A 13,108-nucleotide genomic window follows, 5' to 3' on the forward strand; every position below is an offset into this window, starting at 1 on the left:
AATTTACAGCACAGAAGGAGGCCATTTGGCCCATCGTGTCCGTGCCGGCCGACAAAGAGTTTTCCAGCCTAACCCCACTTTGCAGCACTTGGTCCATAGCCCTGTAGGTTACAACACTTCAAGTGGATATCCAAGTACTTTTTAAATGTGATGAGAGTTTCTGCCTCGACCACACTTTCAGGCAGTGAGTTCCAGACCCCCACCACCCTCTGGGTGAAAAAATTTCTCCTCAAATCCCCTCTACACCTCCGACCAATTACTTTAAATCTATGCCCCCTGGCTATCGACCCCTCTGCTAAGGGAAATAGGTCCTTCCTATCCACTCTATCTAGGCCCCTCATAATTTTATACACCTCAATTAAGTCTCCTCTCAGCCTCCTCTGTTCAAAGCTAAAATTCCCCAACCTAGGCAACATCCTCGTAAATCTCCTCTGCACCCTCTCTAGTGCAGTCACATCCTTCCTGTAATGTGGTGACCAGAACTGCACGCAGTATTCTAGCTGTGGCCTAACTAGTGTTTTATACAGTTCAAGCATAACCCCCCTGCTCTTATATTCTGTGCCTCGGCTAATAAAGGCAAGTATCCCGTATGCCTTCTTAACCACCTTATCTACCTGTCCTGCTACCTCCAGGGATCTGTGGACATGCACTCAAAGGTCCCTCTGATCTTCTGCACTTCTCAGTGTCTTACCATTTATATTGTATTCCCTTGTCTTGTTAGTCCTCCCCAAATGCATTACTTTGCCGGGAGCAAGCGGAAGCCAAGCGCAGGCAGCGCAAGGAGCGCACGTCAACCCAAGCACCCCACCCACCCGCCCCTTCAACCACCGTCTGCCCCACCTGTGACAGAGACTGTAGGTCCTGCATTGGACTCATCAGTCACCTGCGAACTCATTTTTAATGTGGAAGCAAGTCATCCTCGTTTCCGAGGGACTGCCTAAGCAAGCAACCTCACACTTCTCCAGATTGAATTCCATTTGCCACTGTTCTGCCCACCTGACCAGTCCATTGATATCTTCCTGCAATCTGCAGCTTTCTTCTTCATTATCAACCACACAGCCAATTTTGTACCATCTGCAAACTTCTTAATCATACTTCCTACATTCAAGTCCAAATCATTGGTGAGATTCCAACAGGACTGTTACATTGTCTGTTCTCTCTTCCCAGTCTCTTGCTGAAGGTTGACCGGGAGACAGAGAGAGGAGAACAGGGAGATAGTGCAAGTCAGACAGGATAGTGAGATCGGGCCAGTGTTTGGGGAAAGTCAGGTCCATCATTCTGAGTCTGACAGTGAGGTGCGGAGTTATACTATCTGTGCAACACTCTCAGGTCAGGGGAGAGTATGGGTGTGCATGTGGAGTGTGTGCTAATCAATATCCAGGCTTTATTCACGACTTGTAGTTAGTGGTACTGCTCCCGATCTGCTACCCAATTACAGGGAGCTCTTTTCAGAGTTTCAAGAAATGAGTAAATCGTTCTTTATTGGAAAAATAGTTACATATTTACTTAATTTTATGTCATCACCGCAGTATTTTAATATTAATGTTTTTATATTTAACCATCGTTTGTTACAGTGATTTGCGGATTGGAATAATGGATACCTGCAGCACGGGCCCTTTGGCCCATCTGGTCTAGTCCTGCTCTCTGCTCGTTCCCCATTTCCTTTCACATTCACCTTTTCCGAACAACTAGTTCCTCTTAATGTTTTTAAAGACTAATTCCTGGAGATTGAATCCTGTTTGGTTTTAGTAATATTGAACATTTCGCAATCCTGTTAAGTCAAAAGGCAATCTGCATCAAATTCCGTCCCACAAGACTGGATATTTTCTGGACAGCAATATTCCTGAGCCCACAGCAGAGGGTGACAGAAACCATCTGATCCACGCCACACTGGCTGCAGCTTCTTTCAATTGCATTTAGGAATTTTCAGTCGACAAATATCAATTGCAAAAAAAATGTATGATGTTAATTTATTGGTCACGTGGGGATTGAACAAAATGCCTACAATATTCCTGAATGATCCGGTACTGAGGTCGCATCAACAAAATATTGGCAGCTTATATTTTACAGCGACAATCTTACAATTCACATATTGTATAATAAATATTGGAATTCCAGTTGATGATAACAGGAAACATGGTGCAACAAAGAGTGCAGTAAAGCAATGCCGAAAGCACGATTAAAACTACAAAAATCACCACCTTGTCGGCAGCACATGTCTGTGCTTTCTCCATGTTTTTACTCCTCCCTGGACACCTTGTTGTGTTGGATGTACCGGGTGTCTCTTGCCTTGTTTGTATAAGAAAATAACATAAGAAATAGGAGCAGGAGTCGGCCATTTGGCCCCTCGAGCCTGCTCCGCCATTCAGTAAGATCATGGCTGATCTTCTACCACATCTCCACTTTCCTGCACTATCCCCATATCCCTTGAACCCCTAATATTCAAAAATCTATCGATCTCTGTCTTGAATATACTCAATGACTGAGCCTCCACAGCCCTCTGGGGTAGAGAATTCCAAAGCTTCACCACCCTCTGAGTGAAGAAATTTCTCCTCATCTCAGTCCTAAATGCCCAACCCCTTATTCTGAGCCTGTGACCCCTGGTTCTAGACACTCCAGCCAGGGGAAACATCCTCCCTGCATCTACCCTGTCAAGCCCTGTAAGAATTTTGTATGTTTCAATGAGATCACCTCTCATTCTTCTAAACTCTAGAGAATATAGGCCTAGTCTACTCAATCTCTCCTCATAGGACAATCCCCCCATCCCAGGAACCAGTCTGGTGAACCTTTGTTGCACTCCCTCTATGGCAAGTATATCCTTCCTTAGGTAAGGAGACCAAAACTGTACACAATACTCCAGGTGTGGTCTCACCAGGGCCCTATATAATTGCAGTAAGACGTCTTTACTCTTGTACTCAAATTCTCTTGTAATAAAGGCCAACATACCATTTGCTTTCCTAATTGCTTGCTGTACCTGCAGGTTAACTTTCAGTGATTCGTGTACAAGGACACCCAGGTCCCTCTGAACACCAACATTTCCCAATCTCACCATTTAAAAAATACTCTGCTTTGCTATTTTTCCTACCAAAGTGGATAACTTCACATTTCCTCACATTATATTCCATTTGCCATGTTCTTGCCCACTCACTTAGCCTGTCTATATCCCCTTGAAGCTTCCTTGCATCCTCCTCACAACTTACATTCCCACCCAGCTTTGTATGACGTATGAGGAGAGATTGGGTCGATTGGGCTTGTACTCGCTGGAGTTTAGAAGAATGAGAGGGGATCTCATTGAAATTTATAAAATTTTAACAGGACTAGACAGACTAGATGCAGGAAGGATGTTCCCAATGGCCGGGGAGTCCAGAACCAGGGGTCACAGTCTAAGGATAAGGGGTAAGCCATTTAGGACAGAGATGAGGAGGAATTCCTTCACCCAGAGAGTGGTGAACCTGTGGAATTCTCTACCACAGAAGGCAGTTGAGGCCAATTCATTAAATATATTCAAGAAGGAGTTAGATATATTTCTTAAGGCTAAAGGGATCAAGGGATATGGGGAGAAAGCAGGGACAGGGTACTGAATTTGGATGATCAGTCATGATCTCATTAAATGGTGGAGCAGGCTCAAGGGGCCGAATGGCCTACTCCTGCTCCAATCCAATCTTCTATGTATCATCAACAAACTTGGATATATTACATTTGCTCCCCTCATCCAAATCATTGATGTAGATTGTGAATAGCTGAGGCCCAAGCACTGATCCTTGCGGTACCCCACTAGTTACAGCCTGCCAACCCGAAAATGACCCGTTTATTCCTACTCTCTGTCTTCTGTCCGTTAACGAATCCTCAATCCATGCTAGTATATTACCTCCAATCCCATGAGCCCTAATTTTGTTTAATAATCTCTTGTGTGGCACCTTATCGAATGCCTTCTGAAAATCCAAATACATCCCATCCACTGGTTCCCCCTTATCTATTCTGCTAGTTACAACCTCAAAAATTTCTAACAGATTTGTCAAACACGATTTCCCTTTCATAAATCGTGTTGACTCTGCCCAATCCTATTATTATTTTCTAAGTGCCCTGTTACCACGTCCTTAATAATAGATTCTAGCATTTTCCCTACTACTGATGTCAGGCTAACTGGTCTGTAGTTCCCCAATTTCTCTCTCGCTCCTTTCTTAAATAGTGGGGTTACATTTGCTACCTTCCAATCTGTGGGAACTGTTCTAGAATCTATGGAATTTTGGAAAATGGCAACCAATGCATCCACTATCTCTATAGCCAATTCTTTCAAACCCCTAGGATGTAGGCCATCAGGTCCAGGGGATTTATTAGCTTTCAGTCCCATTAATTTCTCCAGCACTACTTTTTTTTACTAATACTAATATCTTTCAGTTCCTCATTCTCACTAGACCTTTGGTTGTCCACTATTTCCGGGAAGTTTTTTGACACAAAGGGCTGGATTTTGCCAGCCCTGGGGAGGCGGGTTTGGAGGTGGGACTGCTGGGAAAATGGCAGAATTTGGGGGCGGGTGCCAAACCCATCCCCAACCCGCCTCCATGCCATCTTGCCAGGAGGCAGGTAGCCGACCCGCGCCGGGTCCCGCCTCCTCGAGGCGGGAAGGGGATTAATGCCAATTAACTGCCTGTTAACAGGCAGTTTTTTGGCTAATCGCTATTTTGAGCCCTGAAGTGTGGGCTTCCTGACGGCTCCAAACCTCGCCAGGGTCACTGAGGCGGGCCGTCGGGCTGCTGGGTTTGGAGGGGCCGAGATGTCCGGTGTGCAGGTGAGTGATGGGTGCATGTGTGCAGAGGTAAGTGTGTAAGGTGTGTGTAAAGTGTTTTAATAAGTTTTACTTACCTTTACATTTTTCTGCAGGCTTCCTTCCTTCAGGTCTCGGGAGTCCCTCAGCTCACCGGCACAGAAAGCAGAATGGCCGCTGAACTGTCAAAAACTGCAGCCTTCTGCTTTCTGGTCAGGAAGGCTTTCTAATTGAGTCTTGAGAAAAGACACAACTTAGAAGACAGATTCAGTGTTTGACTGCTTCACAGAGCTGTCAAACGATGACATTTCATCTGTCAAAAGCTCTTGACAGATGAAACGTCATTCGCTGACATCACCTGTAACTGGCTTTCCCTTAATTGGCCTGCTGAGCCCGCTGGGCAGGCTTAACAAGGTCAATCAAGGGAAAATAGCGTGGGTTGGCCACAAGTCGATGGAGGCGGGACTAAAACCCAACAAGTGGGGGTCCCGCCTCCAAAAGCTCCCCATTGACAAAATCCAGCCAACAGTGTTTGTTTAATTTCTCTGCAATTTCCTTATTCTCCATTATAATTTCTCCTGTCTCAGTCTGTAAGGGACCCACATTTACTTTCACTGATCTTTTCCTTTTTACATACCTATAGAAGCTTTTACAGTCTGTTTTTATGTCTCACTAGTTTACTCTCATTCTATTTTCCCTTTCTTTATCAATTTCTTGGTCCTCTTTTGCTGAATTCTAAAATCCTCCCAATCCTCAGGCTTACTCTTTTTGGCAACATTACAAGCCTCTTCCTTTAATCTAATACTATCTTTAACTTCTCTTGTTAGCCATGGTTGGACCACTTTTGCTGTGGGGGTTTTGTACCTTAAAGGAATGTATATTTGTTGTAAATTATGTATTAATTCTTTAAATGCTAGCCATTGCTCATCTACTCTCATACCTTTTAATGTAGTTTCCCAATCTACCTTAGCCAGCTCGTCCCTCATACCTATGTAGTTTGCTTTGTTTAGATTTAAGACCCTAGTTTCGGATTTAACGAAGTCATTTTCAAACTCAATATAAAATTCTATCATATTATGGTCACTCTTCCCTAAAGGCCATTTTACTACAAGGTTATTAGTTAACCCTTTCTCATTGCACAATACTAGATCTAAAATAGCCTGTTCCCTAGTTGGTTCCTTAACATACTGACCTAGAAATCTATCTTGCATACATTCCATGAATTCGTCCTCCACACTATTACTGCAAATTTGGTTTGCCCAGTCTATATGTAGATTAAAGTCCCCAATGATTACTGTATTACCCTTGTTACATGTGCCTCTAATTTCCTGATTTATACTCTGCCTTACATTACAACTCCTGTGTTCCCCATGTGTGTGTCTTTTATCCATCTCTCCTCCTTCAGACCTGCACTTTCCCTTTTAATCTTCAAGTCTCGGGGGCTGCACGCCACCCATTCTTGATCAATAATTATTGGAGCAATGTGGCCCCACTGCGCCTCCTCCTGTGTGCCGTTTGGGTGCAAAGCCTGTCTCTGGGTGCAAAGCCTGTCTCTGGGAGCAGTTCCTGTCTCTGGGAGCAGTCCCTGTCTCTGGGAGCAGTGCCTGGTCTGGGAGCAGTGCCTGGTCTGGGAGCAATGCCTGTCTCTGGGAGCAATGCCTGTCTCTGGGAGCAGTGCCTGTCTCTGGGTGCAGTGCTTGGCCTGGGAGCATTGCCTGGTCTGGGAGCAGTGCCTGTCTCTGGGAGCAGTCCCTGTCTCTGGGAGCAGTGCCTGGTCTAGGAGCAATGCCTGTCTCTGGGAGCAGTGCCTGGTCTGGGAACAATGCCTGTCTCTGGGAGCAATGCCTGTCTCTGGGAGCAGTGCCTGTCTCTGGGTGCAGTGCTTGGTCTGGGAGCATTGCCTGGTCTGGGAGCAGTGCCTGTCTCTGGGAGCAGTGCCTGTCTCTGGGAGCAGTGCTTGGTCTGGGAGCATTGCCTGGTCTGGGAGCAGTGCCTGTCTCTGGGAGCAGTGCCTGTCTCTGGGAGCAGTCCCTGTCTCTGGGAGCAGTGCCTGTCTCTGGGAGCAGTCCCTGTCTCTGGGAACAATGCCTGTCTCTGGGAGCAGTGCCTGTCTCTGGGAGCAGTGCCTGTCTCTGGGAGCAGTGCTTGGTCTGGGAGCATTGCCTGGTCTGGGAGCAGTGCCTGTCTCTGGGAGCAGTGCCTGTCTCTGGGAGCAGTCCCTGTCTCTGGGAGCAGTGCCTGTCTCTGGGAGCAGTCCCTGTCTCTGGGAACAATGCCTGTCTCTGGGAGCAGTGCCTGTCTCTGGGAGCAGTGCCTGTCTCTGGGAGCAGAGCCTGTCTCTGGGAGCAGTGTCTGTCTCTGGGAGCAGAGCCTGTCTCTGGGAGCAGTGCCTGTCTGGGAGCAGAGCCTGTCTCTGGGAGCAGAGCCTGTCTGGGAGCAGAGCCTGTCTCTGGGAGCAGTCCTTGTCTCTGGGAGCAGTGCCTGTCTCTGGGAGCAGTGCCTGTCTCTGGGAGCAGAGCCTGTCTGGGAGCAGAGCCTGTCTCTGGGAGCAGTGCCTGTCTCTGGGAGCAGTCCTTGTCTCTGGGAGCAGAGCCTGTCTGGGAGCAGAGCCTGTCTCTGGGAGCAGTGCCTGTCTCTGGGAGCAGTGCCTGTCTCTGGGAGCAGAGCCTGTCTCTGGGAGCAGTGCCTGTCTCTGGGAGCAGAGCCTGTCTGGGAGCAGAGCCTGTCTCTGGGAGCAGTGCCTGTCTCTGGGAGCAGAGCCTGTCTCTGGGAGCAGTGCTTGTCTCTGGGAGCAGTGCCTGTCTCTGGGAGCAGTCCCTTTCTCTGGATGCAGTGCCTGGTCTGGGAGCAGAGCCTGTCTGGGAGCAGAGCCTGTCTCTGGGAGCAGTGCCTGTCTGGGAGCAGAGCCTGTCTCTGGATGCAGTGCCTGGTCTGGGAGCCGGGCCTGTCTCTGGGAGCAGAGCCTGTCTGGGAGCAGTGCCTGTCTCTGGGAGCAGTCCCTTTCTCTGGATGCAGTGCCTGTCTCTGGGAGCAGTGCCTGTCTCTGGGAGCAGTCCCTTTCTCTGGATGCAGTGCCTGGTCTGGGAGCCGTGCCTGTCTCTGGGAGCAGTGCCTGTCTCTGGGAGCAGTCCCTTTCTCTGGATGCAGTGCCTGGTCTGGGAGCAGTGCCTGTCTCTGGGAGCAGTCCCTTTCTCTGGATGCAGTGCCTGGTCTGGGAGCAGAGCCAGTCATTCCCCGGGCACCGCCGAGACTCGTCAATCCCAGCCTGACCTTTGGCCGATTACTGAGCATGTGCGGGGAGGTAAACCCTTCCCCGGAGACCCAGAGACAGAGAGAGAGAGAGAGAGAGAGGATCCAGCGTGCAGCCCTGGCCAGGAATGCAGCACCGCGGCTCTCAGCCTCAGTGACGTGTCTTGGCTTCTGACTGTGCGCCTCTCTCTCTCTCACTGTTTGCATTCAACCTCCAGCAGCTCTGGTCCGCCGACAGAGAGACATCAACCAAAAAACTAAATAATCCAAGGAATTCCTGGGGAAGCAACAAAGAAGGACATTGAATGATGTGACTGATTGAGAAGGAATTGAATGCAAACATTCCCAGCCAGCCACTGTGAGCAGAGCCTCTCCCCGGGTCGCAGTCGTCGTTTTTCTTTCCGCTTCTAAACCGGCGCAATTTTCCTGTTTACATTTTGAGCGAGAGTGAAGCCCGCGCCATGTCCGAGGTCCTGCCTTACAGCGAGGAAAAGATTGCGCACTACGGCGATGCGGGGGATGTGGGGCAGATCTTCACCTGCCGACTCCAGGACACCAACAACTTCTTCGGATCAGGGCAGAACAAAAGGCCGCCGAAGCTCGGGCAGATCGGGAGGAGCAAACGGGGTAAGTGGCTGCTGAATAAATAACAAGAAACCTTTCACAGCCAGCTCGGCATCCGGCTGCTTTAATGATTTTAAATCCATAAGATGTTTTTGTAGATCCATGGGATTTAAATAGCTATTTCCAGCAGAGATATTTAAATCATGCAACATTCTGCCTTTTTCCATGGAATTATTTTCAGGTGGGGGGGCTTATGGTTTTCGGGGATAAAATAATTCCAGATATATTGCGACTGAGGACGGGGTGGGGGTGTAGCGGGGAAGTGTTGCAGTGTGCGGTTCTGCACAGCTCCCGTCCCCTTTACACAGACTGTCTGTGTTCATATCTTCAAATCCTAAATCCCCACCAACGCCTTTAATTACTTCGAGTGTAAATTTAATGAACAAATATCTGACCCTGCGATCCCAGAATAAGTCCTGGTGCTCGGATTGTGTATTGGCGCCTGTTCATCCTCACCCTCTGCACTGACTCCCGCCGCATGCCCATCATTAGAGTTAGATTGTTTAATTAATTGGTTTTCTGTTGCAGTTGTCATCGAAGATGACAGAATTGACGATGTGCTGAAAAATATGACAGAGAAGTCCCCTCCGGGCGTTTAAAAAAGCCGAAAGACACTGTGTCCATCAACAACAAAAACATTTAAACAAGTCCCACCTTTTCGTTGGCGAAAAAAACAAGCACTTTGAGACGCAGAACTAACCTTCACTTATTAAAGCTGTGATCCACGTTGCTAAAAAAGCAAACATTGTATTTCTCGCTTGGAGACTGGACATGAGGGCAGTGGCGAGGGGGAAAGAACGAGTCATGTTGGTATGGAGTGAAGCTTTCAATGTCATGGGCAAGGATTGATTGCTCTTGAACTCTCAGTCCCACTGAAATGGTCTAAAAGCAGTGTGCAGGATGTCTGTGGCAGACTAGCCAATGTGTGCAAGGCAGCATTGGAACCAGAGAATGGTGTAGCACATTAATGTATATCAATCAAATCTTTGTATTGTATTGCTACCGGCTACCTTGTTATGAATGGAGCACCTTGTTTACATACTTTATCTTGCAAACACTGTAATTCTGCGCACCTTGGATGTAAAATATTATTTTTATTCTCATTTATTGCAGTGTTGCGGAATGTTTAAGACAAAAACTTATTTTATAGGAATGGAGAAAATATTGTTTTTTTTATTTAAAACTTGTGTGCAGCCTGATTTTGCTCTAACCCAGCCTGCTGAATTTAAAGTGAAAAGGCATATTTTATATATTTAGGATTTATAAAGGACAGTGTGTCCCACAGTGCGATCAATAGAGTATGTTTTGTTATTGTGGCAGTAATTATACTTTCTATATTGTATGAAGCATCATCACGACAGTGCCAAATCTCCAGAACGCCAAAAGGCACCAGTGTCCCGTGCTCTTGGTGACTGTAACGCTACTCGGCTGCTATTCTTTGTTAAAGGACTATTTTCTTTTATTGGTAAAATTATTGCTGTGCATGAAAATGTGTAAAATGCCTCGTGTGAGGAAATGTAAACATCACTAGAGATCTTGTTTGCAACTTTGAATGACAGACCTCAAGGTTTTTTCCTTAATTGAATATATCTGTTGCACCTCTCTCCTCTACAGGGCTATTTCTGCAAAATAATAAAATGTTAAATCTCCCTACCGTGTGTGTCTCTCTCATTAGGTTTGTTATATTTAATCCTGATATGGAACGCTTATTGCAATTAGTAGTTTTTCAATAATAGTGGTCGGATTGTCTAATAAGTGATTTACCCAACAATCCTACGATGCAATTGATTGCTTTTGATTACAGGTCATTACATTATTTAACGCAATGGAATTCACATAAGTTGTCCAAAGGAACTGTAATACAGAGAGCCCTTAAAACAAGATATTTAGTGCTAGCAGTTAAAACATCAGGCATATTAAATCCTGGCACAAAAACAAGGCTATGAAATATAATGAACCATTTACAAAGCAGCGCAGGCAGGTTTCCAATGGTTCACAGCCTCGGCAGAGCGACTGCTACAAACCAGGTGATAAACAATTTGTTGTTATTCGATCTAACGGGTTATTGATAATTCCATTTTTCTATATCTTCTTGCCAAGGCAATTAATCAGAGAGAAACTGATGTGTTTTATGAAATAAAGCCAATTACTTGTTTTAAATTACACTGCAGCAACCTTTGGGTTTAATCTCCACGTGCACTTGTAGCGGTTTGAATAATGAAATCCTTTGGGCTGCCCCGGAATCTGAGATTGATGGTTTATGACCTGCAATGTTTGTCATTCTCCTTCATCATCACCGCATTAGTGAGACAGTTGGATATCTGTGAAATGCGGGGAGTGAGGTGTGTGGGTGGTACAGTGAGATTAGTGCATGCTTAGGAGAGCAGAGAGGGAGGGGAATGTGTCACAACATCTGAAAGTGACTTTCTCACATTTGCTTTTAGGATCTTTTCAAAAATAGTGCAGACTGGAAGCAGCAGAATCTATAAACTCTGTGTCCCCTCGATTGCTCATCTTAAACGTTGGGTCGATAAAGGTGGCAAATCCTGCAATGCCCATCAGTTTGAAGAAACATTACACCTTACCTAAAGAGAAAAGCCCTGATTCAAACCCTTTCTCTTTCCAAGTTACATTAATTATTTGGGTTGGGATCACGTGAAGCATTGATGGGGTGAAATTAGGGCCTAATTAGCTAGAGATGGAAATTTGGGTATTAACAGGATTAAAGAACTTTCTGAAATATGCGTCTCTAACCGACTAAATTCAGATTTATTTTGACCGATTTGGCTCGCAGACTTTGGCCTGAAACACTGGAAGGCCAGGGGCTTGCTGAATATGCAGTAATCCCGGGGTGATACGTGCTGTGTTTACTAAAGCAGGATCTTAAGGTTCTTGGATTTTGAACGGATGTAATCTCCTTTTAAGAGTGAATTCTGAGTATATACTCTGATATACACCGATTTATGTATACCGGCGACCGGTATGGGAGTGGGGAGCAGATAACCGAGGCTTGTGGCCTGATATTTGTAAATGTATTTTCAGGTGGTGAGAGGACAATTAACCCTTTAGAAGGAGGTTGACAGAAATGCTCAGCATTGTCTAATATTTAGATGTGATTTGTAAAACAATAAGAACCAAAATAAATAAAGGCAAAGAGATCGGAGCCTCTTCAGAAAGGGTCCCTCCTAAGGCTGAGAGCACAATGCAAGATTTTGGAATCTTAATTCACTCTTGCTGTTCCTAAGAGGGTTTTTTGGTGGGAAAGAGTTGGGCTAGTTGTAATATTTTAGATTATATTTAATATTCTATCGCTGTCTCGACCTTGTGGTCTGCATTACTATCAAAAGGTAATAGCTAATTTTTCAGTAAAGGTTGAATATTTTCTATTTAAACTGGGAACGAAAGTTATAATGAGTTAAAAGTAAGATTTATAAACATATACACATCGATGATGTCATTGGTTCAGTTACACCCAAGGAATGACATCACATTGTGAACTCTGTCAAACTCCGCTTCTAAATTGCTCCTGTTCAGAAGATGATGAAAGGCTCGCAGCGCCTGCCACCAGTGACAGAACCCTCTGAACCTTTTTGTTCATCTCCAGTCAGCAAACTCTCTTCATAAGTGAACCCCGGTGACATCGCATTGGCGAAGAGACCAGGCCAAGAATGTCGTGGTATAAAATCTCAAATTAATAGTTTTTACAATAATGGGAATCCTACTAAAACCTAGAGGATAATATTAGAGAGTTTGATGTATTGTAGAAATGTGAACGTGCCCTGAGCTGAAACAATCGAATGTTCCTCCTTTGAGAATAATGAAATGGCCTGTTTATTTAGAGAATTCTGTGGCGAAGGAAGTGTGTTGTGTTTATCTTTAACTTTTACTAGATAACCTTTAGTAGATAAGGCTGCAGTTATACTGTGACCCCCGATATGTGCAATGCTGGAGAGTGGAGTTATACCACTGACTGCGCATCACTGCAGGTAGCAAGCTGTGCTCTCTGGGCACACACGGCGTCGCTCAATGTTAATATTAGGAGAGTGCAGATGGGAACTCCCCTTTCTGATAGGGTGAGATGAATAGGGGTGGGAGGAGGCTCGTGTGGAGCATAAACACCGGCATGGACCATTTGGGCCGAACGGCCTGTTCCTGTGCTGTACACTCTATGCAATGTAATTCTCATAACGCTAAAAAGGGATCCCATAAGGTGCTCGGGAAGATCCAACAGATTATCTGAACATGTTTAAATTGTGGTTTTGTAATGATCACTGCGGCCGGTGTGAGATGTGAGTGGTGTTCTGGAGTCGGGTACGGTGCCTCCCCACTTCACTGCACCGGGCAGCCAGAATAGCTCGAGTTATACTGCACACCTGAAACAGCGATAAGGTACCTGAGGAAAGCATGGCGAGTCCAATTGGCCCATCAATACCACTTCCTCCACAGGCTGTACACAGCCTGCTTGATCAG

At 45.9% G+C, this 13,108-nt stretch overlaps 1 protein-coding gene across 1 annotated transcript; it reads left to right on the plus strand.

Moving 5' to 3' along the window:
- The first annotated feature begins 8,057 nt into the window (after window positions 1–8,057).
- camk2n1b (calcium/calmodulin-dependent protein kinase II inhibitor 1b) lies at window positions 8,058–10,287 on the plus strand. Its single transcript, XM_085967542.1, has 2 exons — window positions 8,058–8,641; window positions 9,167–10,287. The coding sequence occupies exons 1-2, from the start codon at window positions 8,476–8,478 to the stop codon at window positions 9,235–9,237; spliced, it is 237 nt and encodes a 78-aa protein (XP_085823668.1). The 5' UTR covers window positions 8,058–8,475; the 3' UTR covers window positions 9,238–10,287.
- Window positions 10,288–13,108: the final 2,821 nt, after the last annotated feature.

Source organism: Somniosus microcephalus, chromosome 25, assembly GCF_052327205.1.
Source record: "Somniosus microcephalus isolate GS21.2 chromosome 25, FLI_Smic_1.0, whole genome shotgun sequence".
Classification (NCBI taxonomy): Eukaryota; Metazoa; Chordata; class Chondrichthyes; order Squaliformes; family Somniosidae; genus Somniosus; species Somniosus microcephalus.

Bases quoted from the DNA above. Each gene is read 5' to 3' on its own strand.
- camk2n1b (XM_085967542.1), top strand. From the start codon at position 8,476: ATGTCCGAGGTCCTGCCTTACAGCGAGGAAAAGATTGCGCACTACGGC. The intron at 8,642-9,166 runs GTAAGTGGCTGC...TTTCTGTTGCAG, and splicing joins GATCGGGAGGAGCAAACGGG to TTGTCATCGAAGATGACAGA.